The sequence below is a fragment of the Amblyomma mixtum genome, chromosome 1, assembly GCF_055824585.1.
Source record: "Amblyomma mixtum isolate Tamu chromosome 1, ASM5582458v1, whole genome shotgun sequence".
Taxonomy (NCBI): Eukaryota; Metazoa; Arthropoda; class Arachnida; order Ixodida; family Ixodidae; genus Amblyomma; species Amblyomma mixtum.
The window spans coordinates 239,021,993-239,043,541 of record NC_143012.1 but is presented as its reverse complement, the minus strand read 5'-3'; the positions used below and the strand labels follow the sequence as shown (position 1 = coordinate 239,043,541).

The window sequence follows — 21,549 nt, the reverse complement described above, 5'->3', positions numbered from 1 at the left end:
CGAATGCGACATGTCGCAAAAGGCGATACCGGGAGAATACCATCCCAGAGTGCTCGTCTTCTCTACGGCTCAGAGGTCATGCGGGGCACTCATTATGCTATCTATATAGGAAAACCTTACGTGCTTACCCTGAATGTGGACATGGCGGATGGATTAGTGCGAAGTACGGTGACATACCTAGACGTATAAAATTTTACACCGAAGGCCAGTTATCATGAATCTGGCTCGAAGAATAGCGATCGAACGTTTTACGACACTTGGAGTGCATGAGCGTTCATTTCACACAATGCGAGAAGGTCTTCGCTACTCTGGAAAACATTCCTCAAAATGAAGACATGCTTGAAATAATGAAAGTGAAAAAATAAAAATAAAGAACGAACGAGGAATACGTGCATTGCCTGAACAAAATACGTTATTGCTTCAATTAGGTGCAGAAAATGTGAACAAACCTTCTTCGTTGAGTATCAGAAATCACACACAACTGCTTTGCTGCAATAACGCATTGCAGAGTATCATAATAGTGCTGTGAGAGTACTTTTTCTATGATTTTACCATTTATTTCCTGCTAGCCTTCTATCTTTATGGCTCTTCCCTGCTTTTAAGACACTAATCCTCCTACCGGCTTTCTTTCTTTTTTTTTTTTGCCGACGTATACCGCAGGTGCACGCATATTACCTTCCTTATCTCTCAACCCTACGGTTTCTGGGACACTGATTGTGCCTTCCCCGGCATCTACTAGCCCCGGTATTTACTAGCTTTCATTGTACAATAAAATTAACTATTTGACGTTCAGCTCTCAGAAATCCAATAAAAGGCCATTGTTTTTATCTGGTGCAGATCCCAACTGGGGCGACCATCTTTACGCTCCTACTGTGCTGACGCTTCTTCATCACCACTTTTATCCCACCTGCTCGACATGTCTTGCATTGCAAGCAACAATACCGATAATTTGCAAGGCAGTGGCACGAATGTTTGAATTTTTAAAAAAATATTCGTTTTTTTTTAACTGACTCTTACTATGACAAAGTTTTCAGGATGCGTGATCAGCAATAGAAGGGCATAGCATAGCCACCGGCCTGTGTATCGAGTGCGCACTTCTGGAGGTAGAAGTAGTACTCGTGTGCTCTCACGTGCGCTAACCAAACCAGGCGATCGTGGGTAGAAGTGACGTCTATGAGCCTAAATCACCAATTGTACCCGCCGCAGGGGTTCAGTCGTTACAGCGCTTGGCTAGTACCTGATTCTGAGGACGCGGGCTGAATCCTGACTGCTGTGGCCGTGTTTCGATGGAGTCGTGGCGCAAGACGCCCATGGACTTTGTGGTGTCAGCACACGTCGAGGGATTCCAGGTGGCCGAAATCAATCCGGCGCCCTACAGTACGGCATCCCTCCTAGCCCATATATTGTTTTGCGACGTCAAAGGTCATACCATACCATACCATACCATACCATACCATACCATACCATACCATACCATACCATACCATACCATACCATACCATACCATACCATACCATACCATACCATACCATACCATACCATAGAAAATTGAAAGGACACAAGCTCCGCATTAAGGGTATGACGCGATAGCTTTAACCAGTTAAAGCCCAAACATACAGAGTTTGTCATTCTGTACTTTGCATTCATAGATCCCTGGGAGTCTTCACACCCCTTCTGCTGCAATGGTGCGATGGTGCAGCGGTTAAGAGATGCGCTACTGCCCTGCGATGGCAGGGGATCCCGGCGGTGGGCCTTGCGCGGTTCAGATTGCTCTTTCCGAGCCACCAACCATTAATTCAACTTCCACCTGCCACGGTGGGCACTTTGCTCGCTAATCGGTGGGCAGGTTGTAATGACGCCGCAAGTTCACGTGACCTAGGTGGGCCATCTACCTCCTAGGCCCGCCTGCTTCCTGGGCCACCTACCTCCCTAGTCCTCCTACGTTCACCTGCCTCCTAGAAGAATGATGCAGAAAGATAAGCAATTGGTTCAGATAGGGGAACGAAACTGACTGTTAATCCGAAGATAAATAGCATGCTACGAATTAATGGCTTGGGGGCACCTACCACCACACTAATAAAAAGGGGACACTACTGATTAAACACTCTGCCTGACCCTTGGAGGGGGCTTAGAAGAGGTACTTAACTGGTGTATAACGCTGAAAAAAAACAAACAAAAGCGGCAACTTTGATGAAAGGCTGCTCACGGCCCCTTTTGTATGTCGTGCATCATTGCCGTTGAACTACAATGTCGACCTATGGCGCCTTTCTGCATTCACATGATTGTGGTCTTGAGGTGCACTCGGTCGTACAATTGCACAATCTCCGAGGCAATGTGCGTCTTGAGAAAGAAACAGTTCTGAAAGAAACGTCCTTGAATTTTGTTTTATTTACCTCAAAGGTATTCACAGCGGAATACGTTGCATAACAGGGATCGAAATGAACCAGAAAAAGCAAACAATGCACACGCAGCGATAAACGAACAACAGACTCCAACATGCACTCAGGACAGTCGATTTGAACAGTGGTGTTTTTTTTTCTCGCATTCTTATACAATGCTAGCCAAAAGTTGCTTTGTCTTGTGTTTATACCTTCTCATGGTGTGCACAGGAAGGTGAATTGCAGAGTGCGTGCAAGAGGCAGCGAAGGGTAGCAGTTTATAAAAAAGTGAATGTAAACAGCCGTGAGTTTTGTTCCTGCGGGGACGTTTCGGGCCAAAAAGGATGAAAAAATGAAATTCAAGTGTTCATTCTTCCATGGCGAACGGAAGAGTATACCCACAACAGAAACGTCGCGTCAAGGCTGGGTTGTAGTACCAGTTTGTTCGTTATGTTATTTCTTTTCTCTCGTCTCCCGCTGCTGCTTCTTTCGTGTCTCAGCAAACAACACGCGCAATTTCTCGCCACAGCTGTGGCGCGCGCACTGTGAGACGGGATAGGGCTGCGTTCTTCGAGTGCAAACATGGGCACAGGTTGTTGACAATAACTTGCAGTACGACAGCAGCCAAATACGGCGTGTCGCTTCTGAGTTGAGCGAAGGGTAGATGTTTCGTGCAAGAACAAGAATTTTAGAAAGAAGACAATAAAACATTGCATCGTATTAAGCTTGCTGTGTAGAAGCAATGGGAATTGAACATTATGGCAACTCTGTTTTCTTATTGTGTCTTTTTGTAGTTCAGAAGCTCAGTAGTAGCTTCTCCTCACCAACTAATGCATGACCAACAGTAATTGTTCTGTGGTGAAAAACCGTCCAGTATTGCTCCTCACATGAAATATTGACACTTGGCACTTTTAACTCGGCTATTCCTTTCAATTTGAAGAGCTCGACGTTATGGCTTTGTTTACCTCATGTCGCATACGTCGTTAGACCAGAAAGGTATGTGCAGCAGCTACGGTTCACAATTCGTTCATGTTTTTAGCGGAGATAACGTTGACATTCACTTCTTGCTTTTTAACGTACATTCAGCGTGGCTCTCTGAAAGGAGCAAAGTCCTCGTGCAGTGCATTTTGTTGGGTCCTCGTAGCTTTTCGATTTCGGTGCCCTTTTAAAGCTCAATGCAAATTTGTCTTGCTCTTCTATGACTATAAGTACTGTGAACTAAACGCTGCAACATTAGACTGTTTCAGGGCGATGACCGCTGCGCTTGGTGGATCTGACACTAGCCCATGTATTTTCACGCCTGGTCCCTTCTCAGGGTAAAGCTGTTAAAATGGCAATGAGAGTTAAAAAAAAACACCTAAAATTCGGACTGACGTGTAGGCCGTGCTTATTCTCTGTTACCTGACTGGACCAGCTGCGACAATTTTGTATCGCTATATGGAGTCAACAGATTACAGTAACGCTGTTAAATCTGTCTTTATAGTAAAGTTCCCATTTGAGTTTTCGTCGTAGCGGGAAAGGACGAAGTGCGAGGACCAAGCCAAATGTCTTCTCCATTTTTTTCTTTCAGTTTTGAGCATCGTAGTCATGCTACATGTTTCGAAATGTAAAACAGAGGTTAGAAACTTGCTGATCTCTGCGAAGAAGTCTACATATTTGCTCAGGCGACGGTGATGTAACGCTGTGGTACCCTTCAGCGCAGTTTTCATCAAGAGTAGATGTTATTTAGGGAGTGCCTCTAATGCGGTTTAATTTGTGATGTCCTTTCTGCGCCGGCAGACTTGTAAAGAGATGTCGGGTTAATGCATTTTTCTTTAACGCACTATGTACTCGTTTTTTTTTTTTCGGGAGGTGCGGCTTACCACTTCATGAGACCAGCGGCCCACCACCGTTGAGACAGCAGTTAAGGCAATCTTGGAATGTGAAGTCTTGTGCGGCCTGCTTTGTTCGGTGTGCATCGAATTTCGGCTCTGCACAAATGCACAGGCATTCCCAAAAGTTGTAAAAATATCCTTCTTATCGAAATTGTTTGCGTGTCAGCGTTCTATATGAATGAAAAAAAAAAAAAAACCCTCCTCTGCTGCAAGTGCGCTTCTGCGCCGCATATCCACTGTCATGGCGCCACTACGTTCCGGTTAATTTTAAGTTCTTCTTTGCTGCATTGCAGGCTTATTATGCAGAAAAGCTTGCACACAAAATGCAAGGGATGGGTAATGCAAATTATTTGTTACCATTGTTTTAATAATTGTTATTGCTGTAATTGCTGAGTTGCCACGTCTACATGCCCGCTAAGACAAACTGAAACAACGCATAGCAAACAAAACGAAAAGAAATTGCGGAAAGGAACACTTTTACAACTTTTGGGTCGTACTCAAAGCTGCTGGACAAACGAGGTTGTGGCTCTTATCGCGTGGTTATTCTGCACATACTTTATTATTGTTTTTTCTTACTCGTTCTATAGTTGATGCGTTCATGCTCCGCAAAAGCTCAACACGTTGCTACAGGCAATTACGGACATGGTATACGCGTATGTTTCGGTGCCTAACCATACTCGGGCTGCAGTGATGAGCGCTGCCATATGTCGAGAAACCAAGCTAACGTGAGAAAAAGTTTAGAAAAGTAAACATAATGGAACGAAATAATCAAATACAGCAAATTACAAATGTCATGTGCCTTGAGACGGCACAGACGTGGCTAACAGCGCAAAATTTCGAAAAGAAGTGGAGCAGTTATGTCTTTCTAAGTGCAGCACGACACTAAAACCCTGCTGGCACGACAGGTTATATTCCTGTGGTTCGTAGCTTGGGTACTGCCGTTGATTCTTTGCTTTCGCGTCTTCAGGTTTCGATATTTTTGTTTTTTAACAGCCCGTACTGACTCTGCTGCCATAATTATCCGCAACCTGTGCGGTGCCCTGAGCACGTCAGCCCTTCCCGTTTCATTTTTATTCTCTCTGCTTAATTTTTTTTTCTCGCTTACAGCTTCACAGGCATGTTGCGGCGGGGCTCGTACATGGCCACGCTGCATGGTACGCTAGGCATAGGTATGAAACGCTGTGTTCAACAAGCACCATGGTATTCAGTTCAGTGGAGCGTTTGCTGTCCGGCTTTGCATTAAGTTAACAATAAAAAAAGCGATTGCTGGGAAAAAGGCTCGAAAAAGAGGCGAAGGGGAATCGGGTCTTTTTTTTTTCTTTTCGTCCTTTCTTCCAGGAAAGACGATGCATACGAAAAAACAGAAGAAACAAAGAAAGAAGAAGATTGGAAAATATCGTGGAACAGCCATTTGCGTTGTTGTTGCCGCTGCTGTTGTTTAGTCCAGCATATTTTTTTTTCTCTTCTTTTGTGCCGTAGAAAAAACAGACCGCGTATGCATATGGTTTGCTACCGTCGAACCGATTCAAACATGAACACGTTTGTACTGGCCCACGCACTTAGAACTCGCACACGACTGACAACAAAACCACTCGCGCACAATCACACGCACATACGTCATCACGTTTCGTCACTCGCACTTACGGTCAAGCGCGCGCGCGGTGTTCATAGTACATCTAGAATCTCGTGTGTGTGTATATATATATAATATTTTTATATGTATATATGTATTTTCATATGGTCATATGTACTTATAACGTACTATGTATAACACTCATTACTCGGCAAGGGCTGGGCATGAACGGGCCACAAGATGGCAGGTCCTCTCACAGTTCCGGCCCTGTCGGCGCGGACAAAGCGTTTTTGTGTTATAGTGTACATTTATGTATATATAACATATTTATTTTTATATATATATGTATATACGTACAACATGTGTTTTTTTTTTGCAACCACAGGAACAAACACGAGAACCGACAACAGAAGGGAGCTCGACGACTCACCACCGTGTGTGAACAGTTTGCGTGCCGAGTAATATTGCACAATCACAATGCGTTACATAGGCAATCACATCAGCGCGTCGTCATCCGGTGATTATAAGGAAGCCTGCAACCAGCGCGGGTTGGCCCGTTCTGTGAGCTACGCTAAAACAGGAGTAAACAACCACGGTCATCGGCTCACTTGCGCAGGCTATTAACCCACGCTATAGTAAGGGAACAGGCAACCAATAACAGGCGTGTACTGATAGACTATAGCCAAGCAACATTTCAATAAAAAGAAACAAAAAACAACACCAGTCGCTCCGGGAGGCAGTGCGGCATATGGGAAGAGGAATTCGCTCTACAGCGCGTGGCTCTTTCAAATCACTCGAGCTGTCTCAAATTGTAGCAGTGTTCAGCATAGGGTAAGGAACAATGAAATGCAGCGAACAGAACCGAATTAAGGTAGGTTCGTTGCACAGGGCTCACGTGTTTACAAAATAAAAAAAAGCAGGCCATCCCTGAATGATGGGTGACACACTTGCACGAAGCGACTGCTGGATTGGTCTGAATTTGGAAGCAAGCTTACCAATATTCAAGGCCCGTCATAACATCTGCACATGAATCAATACGCAACGTTTTTTAGATAGCCGCATAAACTTTTAAGCGCCAGTCTTTCGAGGTCTACGAGACAACTGTTTGCAACGAGGAGGAAGTGTACAGCATGCAGTGTTTGTCGATGTCGTGGTGTACCTTGTTTCGGTGGCGACAATTTCCAACTCATCTCAGTCAACGCGACACTGCTTAGCATTGTTGTTAGTTACGGAGTTCGCATCGTGAAAACGGCGTGGATAGTTTTGACCGGGCAAGCCTGCATAGGTAAAACACGTCCTGAAAGTACCTTTTGCCAGTACACAAAAAGGGATCGACGCAATAGCGACGGGGGAGGGAAAAGATTTTCTGGTATTTTAGACTGTCACCAGGCCGTTAGCTTGGGACCACGTGATCCTCTTGAGTCCGCGGTATTATGTGCAATGATGAATATACCGGAAATCACTTTATTAGAACACCATTAAGCGTTTCTAAATAGAGTTTGTCTATGAGCTTATTCAGTGTTCCAAACAACGTTCGAATCATACGGACAGCAAGCAATCGAATAAATAATCCAGTGTTTTTAAATACGGGACGCATGGAAACTGGCCGGTCTGAATCACGAGTGCGCGGAAGCAACTTCGACTTTCTGTACCCTAACTTAGAAACAAGCGGTGGGTCGCTAAGGTGTCGCCAGTGCACATTTCTTGCTTTCTTAGGCACCAACAAGCTAATCTATTGCGTGAAGACAGTTGAACGAGCGCCGATCTGACGAGGCTAGCTGTTGGATTTTGAGAGGCAAGGAACTGCACACCACCACTGGGAAGAGGCAGGTAAGTGCCGAAGCCTGAACTACAGTTTTGTGCCCCAGGTATTGGTTTCTGTGTGCGCAGCTCGGAGTCTGTGCCGAGGAGCAGTGTATTATCAGCAACAAATGAAACGCGATCAAGAGAACTGATATGCGATCTCAAAAACGCGAAAATGTTAGATACTAGAGATGAAATCCAAGTGAGGTTGACAAACGCTTCTAAAGGGCAGTCTTCGGGCCTTAAAAGATAAATTAGCGCGCGCTAAAATAGAGCGTCTCTCGGCTAAGATCTCCTCATTTTGCTGTACAGCTAAAATAGAGCGTCTCTCGGCTAAGATCTCCTCATTTTGCTGTTCACGGTTCAGTTATCTGGTTCCCGTTTAATTTGTTGCTGATAGCACGCCTCAGGACTTGGTGCGCCGTTCATGTAGAAAAGTAACGTCATGTGTGCATTAACCTTTAACCAGCTTGTATGGAGATTCAATGCTCAAAAAGTTTAACGTTTTTATCGACTAGAAAGATGGCAGAACTTATTCGATGGCCTTTTCACGCGTACATGCTCTCTTCTCTCAGAATCTTCCTTTTATTTCCAGCCTCGAGGATACGGTTGATTTGTTGACAACTCGTTTTCTAAAAAAAAGTAACCAATTCTACCGAGGTTAAAGGCTGGAAGTCGTAATGTCATAATTCATTCTCCTTTTCTTCTTCTTACAACGTTTGTGACTTGAGTGTGGCTATCATCCAGAGCACAGTCATTAGCCAGTTTTTAATTAGCGGTGGTATCAACGCTTGCGATCATGAAGCTTTTAAATTATATTTCAAGGTTTCACGTCCGGCCATTGATAGTTGAAGCTATTCTGTGAAAAAAAGAAAAGAAATGAAACAACAGGCCTGTAACGCTTATGTTCATCGGTGCTGGATAAGGATTGTAAGAGTAGATCACGCAATACAAATGATTAGGCTGGAGAGGGTAATTTTTGCGCCAGCGCCGTTACCAAGAAACGGTTTTGTTCTTGCGCAGAGCTCTTGCGAAAATCGAATAAAAAAAGTGGAGTTTGTGGAAATTTGAAACTGCCACGCCACAGTGCGACGAGTGGGCCAATGAAGAAGAAAAAAAAAAGATTTCAAAAGAAGCATAGGCCTCGTCCGCGCTCTGCTTCGCTCCACCATTGAGTCAGAGGCGCTTGGAGCGACAGACAGCAGGCTCCATCATTCACGCATCCATTCACTGACACACTCTCTCACGGCACGTGCTTCACTAATTTGCAAAACCGACCGTTACAACAACAGATAAACACGCAGTCCTTGCATTCCCGGTCAACAACAACAACAACAACGAGCAGAGAAGACAACACGGAGACGCGAGACACCGAGAAATATGCTTTTTTTTTCTTCTTTCACGTAGGCCTCTTCTATTTCTGCTGCTTCTACGCAATTCTATACGCATCGCCGTTCTTCCGCTCCTTTCCTTTCACATTTTCCTTCTCACCATGCGTAAGCAGTACACTTAATCCGACGCTTCGAAGCTAACGAGTCAGTCCAGGTGGCCTTCCTTCATCGCGGAAAGACCCCTTTTTTTTTGTCGCGGTTTTGCAGCACCATTGAGACAATGTGTGTTTGCTTGCTGTTGTCCAAAGTGTCGTCGCATTCGTCGTATTCGTGAGTGTGAGCGTGGTGGAGATTCTCGAGGGGCAATGGTCAGAAAGTAACAAATCTTTCCGCGTGCGGGTACATAAAGGAGCCAAATGTGCTGCCCTAAAAAAGACGAGAAAACAAATTAAGCATAAAGATACAAAGACATTAAAACAAATTTAGGGGTGTGGGGGATCTTTTTACCACTTAGTTGCGTCTCTGGCTTCGCAGCTATTTGATTCAAAGACGAGAGTGTGCGGAATGGGATAGAAGGTGGTGTCCGGCGTTATTATGCTTTATACTGCGGTACTGTTATACCTGGTTCCTCGATGGATGCCCTTTTTAGCCTGCAGGCATAATTCTGAGCAGAAACAGATCTCGAATATCATTTCAGGAGTATATCACAAATACTTCTCGGAGTGCTACTACACTGCCAAAGCATGATGATTCCTGAAGAAGGTCATATGAAAGCACAAACAGAACATAGATTTACAACTTCGAGAAAGCAACTTTTTCTTCTACAGACGACGTTTACGAGCATCTGACCTTATAGGAAAAAGTTTGTAATAAAGAAAATAATTTTGGAATGCACCAAAGGGTGAGCAACATTGTTAGAGCTGTTCTATTTCCGTCTCAAAGGAATGAGCTCGCAAGCATGAGCACAAAAATGATCTTCTCAGAGAGCTCGCCGGAAACGACAGAACTGAAACACACGAGCGTAGAAGATGACATTTTGAAGTTCTAGGCAAAAAAAGAAAAGAGAAAGAAAGAAAGAAAGAAAGAAAGAAAGGAAGAAAGAAAGAAAGAAAGAAAGAAAGAAAGAAAGAAAGAAAGAAAGAAAGAAAGAAAGAAAGAAAGAAAGAAAGAAAGAAAGAAAGAAAGAAAGAAAGAAAGAAAGAAAGAAAGGAAAAGAATGTGCTCATTCCAGTGAACCATCTACATTTTTAACAGATTGATACCTCGCGGTTTTGTCTCCTGACTTCAAAGAACGCTGAAGACAAAGAACAATTGGCCTGCAGTTAACGCATTTTCGCCAGAAGTGCAATACAGCATCTCCAATATCAGTGATCTGACTGGTGTTATGCAACGCTGAAAGGATACAAAGCATTCTCAGAGGATGAAATGAACAAAAATGAAAGGAGCAGGTGGAGCTGCTTACCATTTGGTACACTGACCGCATGCTGCTTTAACTAGTAGAGAATTTAGTTGACGAGTGCAAGTCTAAATGAAGGCCTTCTCTCATTTTGTGCAATCGCAGTTGACAGCAACAACAAAAAATAAAACACGAGCTGCATCTACTTGTGCTTGAGATGGGTCTTTGTGCTACTTTTTTTACAGTCAGGCAAACTCGTAACGCTGCCTCCAGGAGAAGAATGTCACGCTTGCACGAGGGGTGATATAAAATTTCAAAGAATGGATGTGAGCGAGGCGCGTCACTTCATTGGCTTCAAAAAAAGAAAAAAAGCGGGGTCGTTGGTGAGAAGAGATCTCATGCATAATTGCCGAAATAATGCGAGGAACTGGGCGGAGGCGGGAACACGTGCTCGTCTGGTTGCATACAAATGTAGCATGTTTTATGGTACGCACGAGCGATTGTGTGCACGTGTGTCAGTGTTTCGATCGGCGTTTGTGTTTGTGCTTCGGTGGCGTCGGGAGACCGAGGCGGACGATGTGCTGTAGTCTTTGGTGCTATCGGGCCCGGCGTGTACATAAGGCGTGAGGGAGAGTAGCGTGTCGAGAAGCTGTAGTGATGAGAGAAAAACTGAAAAAAAAAACAAGTACGAAAGATCGGTATCTGCTCCACCGGCGTGCTGCCATAGGCTTCGATTAAGCAAAGTTTGATGCACTCTTTTTTTCCCTGTATTTTTGTTGCTCATTTTCCTCCACCATTTTCTCACCCACGAGCTGCGACGCAGTCCGCTGCAGCCAACAGCCGCTATTCATTTCGTTTCCCTCTGTGTGTGAACATGTGTGTGCGTGGGTGGGTGTGTGTGTATGCGCGAGGGTTTTGTTTTTGTTTTGGGCTCGTTTTTTGTTTTCGTCGGCAATTATGACATAAGCTGCTTGCTTTTAGTATACGATAGAATACGACAGGAGAACAAATACGAGGCCCGCTCGTAGGTATTGATTACCGTAGACTATTATTGCCTCATCACAACTGCTTACTTGCAATAGTGTTCATTGTCGACACTGCCAACCAAATAAAGTAAGGTTAAATACTGGAGAAATTCCGGCTGCGTTTAGTACCAATCCCATGCCATCAGAAAGCACAAACGCGTGAAGATGTGAAAGCTTGACCTTCATGGCAGAATGAGCGAGTGCTGTGAGTTAAGGAGAAATCGGGGTTCGCAGACAAATTATATGCGTGTAAAATTGAGTCCTTGAGAGTGATTTTTGTGCAGCGCAAGTCAGGGGCCTCGGTTTTTGTTCTTGCTTCTAGCAGCACGTGTTCGTTTCGGTCTCAGGCACAAACACTCCGCTGAGGAAAAGCGACCAGAAGTGATCACGAACCGTCGTAATGTTGCGCAAGCGTATTGCTGAATTACTCTATACAAGCGGGCATCGGTTTGTGCGAAAACAGCGGACACTTTTACCTCTCCTGATACCGTTGAGCAACAGCTAACGTCAACAGAAGAAAGAAAGAATGACGTTGCTCAAGAAGAAAGTGTAAACATTACCTCCAGGCAAATATTTAAAAAAAGTATGCTATTAAATAAAAAAAGTAAACGATGTGTTTGCACTTCCCAGAAGCAGCATATTAAACGGACACGAAATAGGTATTGTCTCGGAAGCGCCTCAGGCAGAGGACGAGACAAAGACGACACTGTGGGAAATTCGGAATAAAAGCCCACGCTATGTCGTCGTTAATACCAAAAATAATTATGCAGTGTTCGAAAGCTTGGTTGAGAAGCAGTCCTGCCTTTGCCTGAATAGATTTTTCTCCATCCTGGTGCCGTGATTAATATAGCTGCGCTCGCCTTTGGTAGCTGGGGTAAGTTACAAGGATGTTGTCTGTCGGGCGATACAATACGGAGTCCAGACAAATAACTCAACATTATCGTTCGTTTCTCTTTTTTTTGAGCGGCTGTCTGATCCTTACAGTGATTCCAAAATGCCAAGCCGAAACAATGGCGTGAATGCAGGCTGTTGTTTTGTGGTCCTAATTACGCGCGAAATTTTCGTTGAGGCCTTGGGAGAGTTACCAAACAAAAGAAAAGAACAAGAGGCGTTCGGACTCTGTCTGCTCGACTTTGTAAATGGCATTTATTTTTTGGCGTCCCTGAGGCAGACATTCCTAGGGAGAAATTATAGGCAGGTACGTTACCCACCATTTGCATTTCGGCAAGTCCTATACATACAGCTGGCATTCAAGCTAAAGCTCTCTTCCAGCAAATGATTTGCGCTGTGAGGCAATTTAATCTGCTTCTTTTAGTTCTTTATTTAGCAATGCACACCGCGCTTCTTTCTTTATCCCCTAGTTGTATCCGATAAACTTCTCTGCTCCAGTGCGTAATGAGATAGGAGGCGCGAGGATGACTTGAGGCAAAATCACCTCACCGCTTTCGAAAGCGCCAGCAGACGCTGGGTTTCTCTTCGCACAGCTCGGGACGTTTGCCAACTTCCTGCGTTAACGACCCAGGTCGTTTGTCAAGGCAAGCATAACGCTTTGCCTGACATTTCACTCGAGCAAGTCTCTCCGGCTTATCTGGTCGGCTAATTAGTCACCGGGCAGCCAGTAATGCACCTGTGCTAAAGCGATTTGAGAAGGAAAAAAAAATAAAAAGAACGGGAATAAGTGAGCAAGGGCATTACTGACTCGTCCAAACGTACTCAGGTTGCTTTTTTTTTGTCTTTGTTTACTGAAAGCTCGTCAGTTAAGGGAAATTATAAAGTATTGTCATGAATATAATTTTATTCGCGATCATTTTAGCCTAAAAATGTTCTTAAATCTACCTCAATTCCGGTGCCACAATTCGGGTGCCACAATTCGGGTGCCACTATTCGGGTGCCACATTTTACGCGGGTACCTGAACTCTCGTTGTTTTTCAAGCGGTGAACACGGTCGTTAGGTACGCGACCCAAGAAAAAATAAAAATGAAATTGCCCTGCCCGCACCGCCTATGCAAAAAGGGCTAACCGGTGTGTAGAGCAGGTCCCTAAAGCGTGACTTTGTGTGCAGTTGTTCTAAAGCGACGGAGAACTATTTTATCTGCCTCGGCAGATTGCGTGTCCGCCTTACCATTGCGCAGAAACCTAAGAAAATAAAACGAGAAGAGAAGGAAAAGAGACCAGACCAGAATGCATTAAAACGCTCAGCGCCTACAGCACTGTTCCCGCCGCAAAACTTCCATAATGCATGACAACGTCTTTTCGTTAAACTTTGCGACATATATCAAAAGTCAAATCTCTAAAAGCAGCTCACGGGTGCCCTAAAATCTAGAGCATATGCCTCAGTAATCATTTTATTCGTGAGATTCTAACCCTGAACCCACGTAAAGGAACAATTAATGTAACACCGCGAGTGACCGTTGAGCGCTCCCTTATTGTGCCACGTTTCGGACACTTTACTAACGAACGAACAAAGAGGAAATCAGTTTAATAGAAAGAAACATGAATGGTTGAGTACGACGAAACGCTTGCCGTAGGTGTGCAAAATTCCACGAACAAGCTCCACCCCGCCCAGAACGATACCGCAACCATCTGGCGTTCTACAAAAAAAAAAAAAAGGTGGTTTGATGAACGCGATTTATGTGACTTGATTTTGGTGTTCTGGCCTCCGCAGTTATTTTTTTTAATAAAATGTCGTTGGGTACGCACGACATCATTTTACATGCGTGAAATAATCCTGTGTTGTCTTTTTGAGACACATATTAGAAATTATATAAATAATTTCTGAGTTGAAAAGCGACTTTTACTCCGCCTAAATTGCGTTTCTCTCAAAGCAATCCCGAGGCAATTACTTCTAAGAAATTAGTGTGTCAGCGCACACGCAAGAAAATCGTACCAGTTTATCCCGCACTTCTCTTGTAAGCTTGCTTCTCCGCACAAGATTAAGCCACCGCTGCATGCTTAATCTACAGTACACTGCGGGGAAGTTTGCTTCGGAGTGCTACATGCTAGACAGCATTTACGTCCAAATGCATATCACAGCTGGATACCGCCGTAGCCTGCATGCCAGCGATTTTTAAACTCCGGCTGAATTCTCTGCTTTCTCATTAAACGGTTTCTTTCTACCCTCTCTCTCTCTCTCTCTGTCTCCAGCAGGCGACTCTGAAGCTAGTGCCAGACACTCCAGCAATAGCACGTGAATGTTATGCCTGTGCGAAGGCAGTGCTCAAGAGTCTGCAAGCGGTTGGAGTTAAAATTTAAGCGCGTTTACGAAAGTATCGCAAAGGATAGATGCAAAAGAAAACAAACTAGCACAGGTGTAAAAAAAAGATCGTTTCTTGTAAATTGTCATCTCCCTGAAAGCTCTGCTGCTTTATTTTTTAGGGTTTTTATTTTTTATTTTTTTGGGGGAGGGGATCCTTTTACGCACCTCGCAATGCAACGTGCGTGTCTAAGAAAATGAAAAGATAAAACAAAGTAACAACAAAGAAATACCAGGCATGCCCAGTTGCTTGGCATGCCCTGCGTTCAATTCACTTACTTAGAGCAATTATTGTCGGATGTGCGGAATTTCGAAACAAGCTCTTTCGTTGCGCAGAATGAGCCTCCAGCAGCGGCTTATATCATGCGAAGAAGCTCGATTACTAGAGAATTAAGGAGTACACTTGTGTAGTCACTTGTTTGCTTTGACCTGGTAATAGGTGAAATTGCTATCCGTTCATGAAGTGGGCATGCGAAATGTCTGCCACATATAGCGCGCAAACTTGATTACTATTTAGATGTTGGAATGAGTACGCGTAATCATGTTTCCTGCGCCTGACGAAGTTTTTCTCGCGTATGACGCTCATTTTTCTACAAGAAGCAAATGCGCCATTGTCCTCCTCGAAGTGGCTGATGAGCCATTTATGTTATTTATGGGACAACCGAAAATTCCTCATATTTGCCCACAACTGCTGCAAACTACAGTTCGCGCATTTCACACTCTCGCAATGAACTTGCTTCGCTTTTTTCATTCCTCTCATTTTTCACTTCCCATTTACTCATGAGGAAGAGCTTGCTACTTTTATCCTCATCATTTCCCTATGTCGGTATTTATGTTTGCCAGCAAGATATTATTAACTGCTCGCATAAATGGCTCGAAGGTACAACAGCAGTGAAAATCTCTCCCTTTGAAAGTCAATTCGTCACACTGAATGAAAACTCATTTACAAAACGAATTTTCTTTCACTTTTACAAGGCTAGCGCTCCGTTGCTCCAGCGACTGCAAAGGGCTTGTGGTGTTCATACCAAGTATATGTCTCACCAAACAGATGGTCACTATGCACATTGCTTACAACGTGCGTCATGCGCTTGTTCGATTGCAGTCACAAGGGGGGTCATTGTTTCTAAGCTTCGAAGCCTTCGCGCAGCATTTTAAATGCCGCGCGAGGTTTATTCCTGACAATGAAGCGACCAACGAATGGTGACGGTGATGCTAACTTTTAAGTCCAAACGAACATCAACAGCTAATGCCGTTATTATTGCGTTTGAGTATAGCAGTGCAACAGAGTAATGCTCAGAATGTACAAATAAATGTTGTGTTATTGAATGCATTTTCCAGCTTCCTGAGCCACAAAATTAAGCTTTAAATCTACTTTCTTGGCGTCTTAGTCGTATCTGGTACGATCCCTCGGTTTATCAGTAGCATGTCTGCTACAACATATCAAGCTCCAGGTTTTGACTCACCCTTCACACATAATATTCGCTTGGGTCACCACCACTGCCGTGCATCACACTGTCTTAGAAAAGGCAACCGCTTAGAGTGTGTCGCCTCTAATGATTAGAACTGCTTCCGGGAAGGAACCAGGAATAAATTAACTGCTCAGAAAAGTAAGGGGGGTGTAGTGCAGGTGGTTAAACAATAGTTTAATATAATTATAATAGTATAAGGATGAGAAACATGGCCGCGCTTTGCTTAGTTGCTTGTTTATCGCACTTGGACGCATGCGGTGTAGTCTCTGGCGACTTGAGTGTAAGGGAATGGCGAAGGAGCGACTGGGTGTGTGCATGCCGGCGCATGGGCGTGCCATGCATACGTGTGTGTGTGTGATCCTAGAGAGACGATGGAACCTTGAGTGATCTCACAGACAAAAATGAGAAGAAAGAAGAAACACAGTAGACGACACCATTGCAAAAAGTATACAAAGTTTGCGTCCGCCGGAAGCTCTTTCTCTCTTCGAACAGCTTGAATATAAACGTTTAGGGACATTGCGACGGGTATCGCGTTATGCAGCGTTATTTACAGCTCGACCTGTATATCGTGTAATACATATCCCTCAAAAAAAAAAAAAACATTCAAGCGCTGTTTTTCCTGTTCCTCGTTCGAATCAAGACAACTGCATGTTTTTTTTTTATGTACACGCGTGTTCGTGCATGTTACTGTGTGTATTTGCGCATATACGAGTGTGCGTGTGAGTTTTTATATGTCTGAGTTTTTTGCTCATCTTTTCAAAAATTAATGCTTTGCATGCGAAGATGCTTTGTATGCTTTTTTCAAGAAGGTACCACCTTTTTCCCACTTTGTGCAGCTGTGAATTCGGCGCTCAACTTTACGCACAGCGGCGCTAAAAGTTAATTCCGCAAAATTTAAGCGCTCCTGACACTAAATGACGCGCCTTTATCCAAGCAGCCAGAAGAAAAGAAGCCAGTATTCGCACTCCTAGAATGCAAGGACGAGCGCAGCATTTAACTTCAGTATTGCGCTCAGCAACGTCCACACGCGGCACTGAAACTGTTGACGCCAATTTTTGCCGCGTGGGTTATTTCATTTCTGGTTTGCCAACCTTGACACCGCACCCTAACGATGTGAGGACAACTGGAGCCTTTAAAGAATCAAAACTATATTCTCAAGTTTCAACCTCCGTATCCCGTCGTTTAGTCCGATTGCTGGTGATCTCCGACAAAAATACGTCTTCTCAACGCACAGCACGTATGGAGGACTCAAATTTTTCATAAAAAACCGGGTTAATTTCATCCTGGAGGGCAGCTGTCAAACTCTTTACGTGTGTTTTGTCTGCGTGTGTTTCGTGCGCGTTGCTAGGCCATAGGGAAGCGGCGCTTACGCAACGCTTACGCAAGGGCAAAAGTAACAACGGTAAGAAACTGCGGGGAACGAAAGTTCGCGGCGGACACGAATCGTCCATCAGCCAGTCCTGGAACTGCTGCCCGCCCCAGGTGCCACCTGCAATGCTATACGGCGGCGGGGCGGGTCGCGGTGGGGTGTGCGGGGCAGCGCGCGTAGGTGCTACGGTATTATAAGTAGTTAACAAACATGTATACACAGTTGTGCGGTCGTGGCATGTGTGCGCAGCGCGGGCACAGCACGGCAGCGGCACGCACGGTTGTCGTCTGTGGTGTCGTTGGCCGCCGTGCGGCGCGCGTGGCGGCGCGGTTGGACTCTGGCACTGTCGAGGCGCGAGACGCACAGGCCACAGACGGCGTGGACAGGTCCCTGGGCGCGCGCGGAAGGCGGGCTCCGATGGCGAGCGGGCGCTATGAGCGCGCACGACACACACACGCGGAGCGCCTTCTCCCGGAGGTTTCCTCTGGCTACGAGTACGGCGGCGAGGACAGGAGCAGCAGCAGCAGGCAGCGGTGGGGTTTTTAGAAGCCGCGGCGGTTGCGGGGATCCTTCGACGGGCGACGCTGCGCCGCGGCGGCAGTGGGCCAGGCGGCGTTGTGGAAGACAGCGCCGGGCCGGATGGCGGCAGCGGCGGCGCAGGATCACTTGAAGAGGATTTTGCGGAAGGCTTTGCGGAAGTCCCGGTTGAAAATGGTGTAGATGATGGGATTGACGGCCGAGTTGCAGTAGCCGAGCCAAAAGGCGACCGCAAACACCGTGTCGCTGTAGTGGCAGCTCTTGCACAGAGCGCCGAGCACGTAGATGACGAAGAAGGGCAGCCAGGCCAGGATGAAGGCGGCCATGATCAGACCCAGGATCATGGTGGCTCGGCGCTCGCGGGCCTTGGCCAGCCTGCGCTTGTGGCGCTCGGCGTCGGATGGGCTGTGGCGTGCCACGGCGTAGGTGAGGCCCTGCGGGGGCACGGGCCGCTTCTTGGCGGACCGAGCCGCCGCCGCCGCAGCCGCTGCCCCGCCACCGCGCCTGTTGCCGCCGCTGCCGCCCGAAGATTCACCTCCGGCCGCGTTGGAAGACTCGCACAGCTCGCTGTCCTCGTCGCGCTCGTTGAGGGACAGCGTGGAGCCGTAAGGAGAGCGCGCGATCCGCGCCTGCGGCGCGCTCAGCAAGCCCGGCGCGTCGTGCGAGCCCTGCAGCGGCGCCGCCTCGGACTCGTCCCGTGGGCCGAGGTCCGGGGCCCTGAGCCCGAGGCCCTCCTGGCGGCGGGGCAGCAGCGGCGACGGCGGCGAAGAGCTCGGCTCTTCGGGCGTCTCGATGATAATCTGCGGCGCGGCGCTGGGCAGGATGCCCCTGCGCTGCGCCCCTCCGCCGCCGCCGCCGTTCATCTTGTGCGCCGCCGCCGCCGAGGAGTCCGGCGGGCTCGGGTTGCTGAAGCTGGTGCACGTGGTGGTCGTGGTCGTGGTCGACTTGTCGCGCACCGGATCGTTCGTGAGCTCGGGGACGTGCCGGGCCTGCTTCTTCACGTGCCGGCGCGCGCGCGAGCGTGCCGCCAGGAATATCCGGATGTACACAAACACCATGACGACCGCGGGAACATAGAACGACCCTAGGGCCGAGTACAGCACATAACCTACGTCCTCGGACACCGAGCACTGGGGGTAGTCGGAGGCCTGCTGGGACTTCTTCCAGCCGACGAGCGGAGGCAGCGAGATGAGCGCAGAGAGGAGCCACACGAAGCAGATCATGGCCATGGCGCGCGAGGCGGTGCGCTTCTTGAGGTACTCGACGGCGTGCGTGACCGACCAGTATCGGTCCAGGCTGATGAGGCACAGGTTGTTGATGGAGGCGGTGCAGATGAGCACGTCCAGCGCGGCGTGCACGTCACACCAGAGCGGCCCGAAGATCCAGTAGCCCATCAGCTCCTTGGCGAGCGAGAAGGGCATGATGATGAGCCCGATGAGGAAGTCGGACACTGCCAGGGAGGCGATGAACCAGTTCTGGATGGTCTTGAGCGTCTTCTCGGTGGCGATGGCGATGCACACCAGCATATTGCCCACCACGATGAGGATCATGATGCACGTCACCACGAAGGCGGTTATCACGAAGCTCAGCTTCGAGTAGCGGCTCGGGTAGGGCGACCCGTCCCAGGGGTCGTCATGCACCGTCGGCCACTCGTCGTCCGCCGAGCCATTGCCTTCGAGCGTCGCGTTCAGCGCCGCCACGCCGTCCAGCCAGCTCAGGTTGGCCGTGCCGTTGCTCATGGCCGCCGCCGCGCCGCGCCTCCTCGTCGCTGCCGCGCGCCGCCGCCGCTCAGGGGCATGGCCGCCCGCTTAGCGCGGGCCAGCCACGCCGCTCGGTGTTCTGCCGGCCGCAGAGGTCTGTCCGCAGGTCCCGGGGCCTCCTCCTCCTCTCGGCAGCCAGGCTCGCTCCTCGTCGCCTCCTCGGTGGTGCGCGCCCTCCTCCTGCGAGAAGAAGCGAAGCTGCGTCAGCCGCCGCCGCACGCTACGCATGCCGCCTCCGCGCGGAGACGCCAACAGCTGCACGCTTTCGATCACGCGCGCCGCTGCTGTGCTCTCACCGGCTCGCCCGCTGGCAGAGAAACAAGCACCGCTTCCACGGCCATCGCCATTCGTACTTACCAATCTTCTTTTTTTTTTTTCATTAACGAAGAGGCTTTCAGCTGGAACGTTTAACATGAGACCAAACTTGATGTTTGCCTATAAGATTTTATCCATGGAGACGGGCTTGAGTGTAACGAAAGGCAGTTTTTTGTAGAGGTGGGGAAGGGTGCGGCGGAGGGTGCACGTTCAACGTTCATTTGAAAGGCGATTTCGTGCTGCTGTTTCAGAAAAAGAAAACTAGCCGATTCGAGGGAAGGCTGTGCATTGACATAAGGTGTTGGGAAGGTGGCAGTGTACAGAAACTGAAGAACACTGTTAAGGTAGCTTAAAAGACACAAACCTAGAGGATACACAGACGACGTGGAGTGCTTTCACAAAGGCAATGAAAACAAATTCCACTCATGGTTCGTAGAGAGCTTTATAAAAACCGCGCGCCGAGTAAAACGGCGCACGGGATAACGGGTAGCAGGAGCATTTCCCAACTTGTTACTGCTGTGTCTTCGCACCCTTTATTAAGTCGTCGTACAAGAAGAAATTGTCGTTCACAATGTATGCACTATGCAAAGGAACACGAAAATGAAAACTATTAGGATGCATCTAACGATTGCTCCCAGGTTATGACTACGAGTACTTTTTGTGTGCTTTTTTAAGTACTTTTTCTCCAGACGCGTGATCCCTCTATAATGGCTTTCAAGCTCGATGCAATGGTAAAATGAATTTCCGTCTTAAGCACGTGCCAAGTTTGTCTTTTTATATTGCTCGTATTTGTAGCAGTCGCCAGTAATATGCCAGTGGAAGTGCATTTATTTTGCTTTGGCGGTCATCACAGTAGCAGATAAGAAACACTGAACACTTCATACAACACTTCATCCCACCGAAGCTCGTGGCCCGGCCAGAGGACAGTGTAAGAGCAAGTGCCAGTAGAATAAAAAGCTTGAATAAACAAAGAAAAATGTCCTACTCGCGAAATTGACCTCTACAGTTAATGAACGCCCGGGCTTAAAGCCCTTGCTGAGCGGCGTACTTAGTGGGGTACACGTACAGTGCTTACTGCAGTTACGAGCGCGGCAGCAAGATCGATTCTTCACGACGAGATCACAAAGGGCGCTGTTCGCTGTCTCCGCATCATTGCCTACGGAGTTCAACGCGCCGTTTTGGTTCAGCAAATGCAAACATTTGAAGCACAGGGCAAATTGCAAACGCATGTTGCCATTGTTAATGCGCGTCATTCTCGAAGCGAGGTTGACAGAGATGCGTTGCAGATAAACGCGGCCTTAAAAAATAAGCACCAAAGTTGACTTGATTTGACGTGCAGAGCAGCTGACGCGTCGATAAATGCTTGCGTAAAGGTGAACTAGCGACAGCGAACTGGCGCTGAACTTTGAGGACATACCATTACCACTGACAAAAAAAAAGAAAATATAACGAATATGAAAAATGGA

General features: G+C 47.1%; 1 protein-coding gene across 2 annotated transcripts in view; it reads right to left on the bottom strand.

Annotated features, from left to right (window-relative positions):
• Window positions 1-2,370: 2,370 nt before the first annotated feature.
• The window catches only part of Octalpha2R (alpha2-adrenergic-like octopamine receptor), a 268,393-nt gene continuing 249,214 nt past the window's right edge, over window positions 2,371-21,549 (bottom strand). For both annotated transcript variants that reach the window (XM_089565199.1, XM_089565194.1), the window contains one exon: window positions 2,371-19,948. In XM_089565199.1, coding sequence (XP_089421325.1) covers window positions 18,134-19,747 — 1,614 coding nt within the window. In that variant the 5' untranslated portion in view covers window positions 19,748-19,948 and the 3' untranslated portion in view covers window positions 2,371-18,133. The remainder of the gene's footprint in view (window positions 19,949-21,549) is intronic.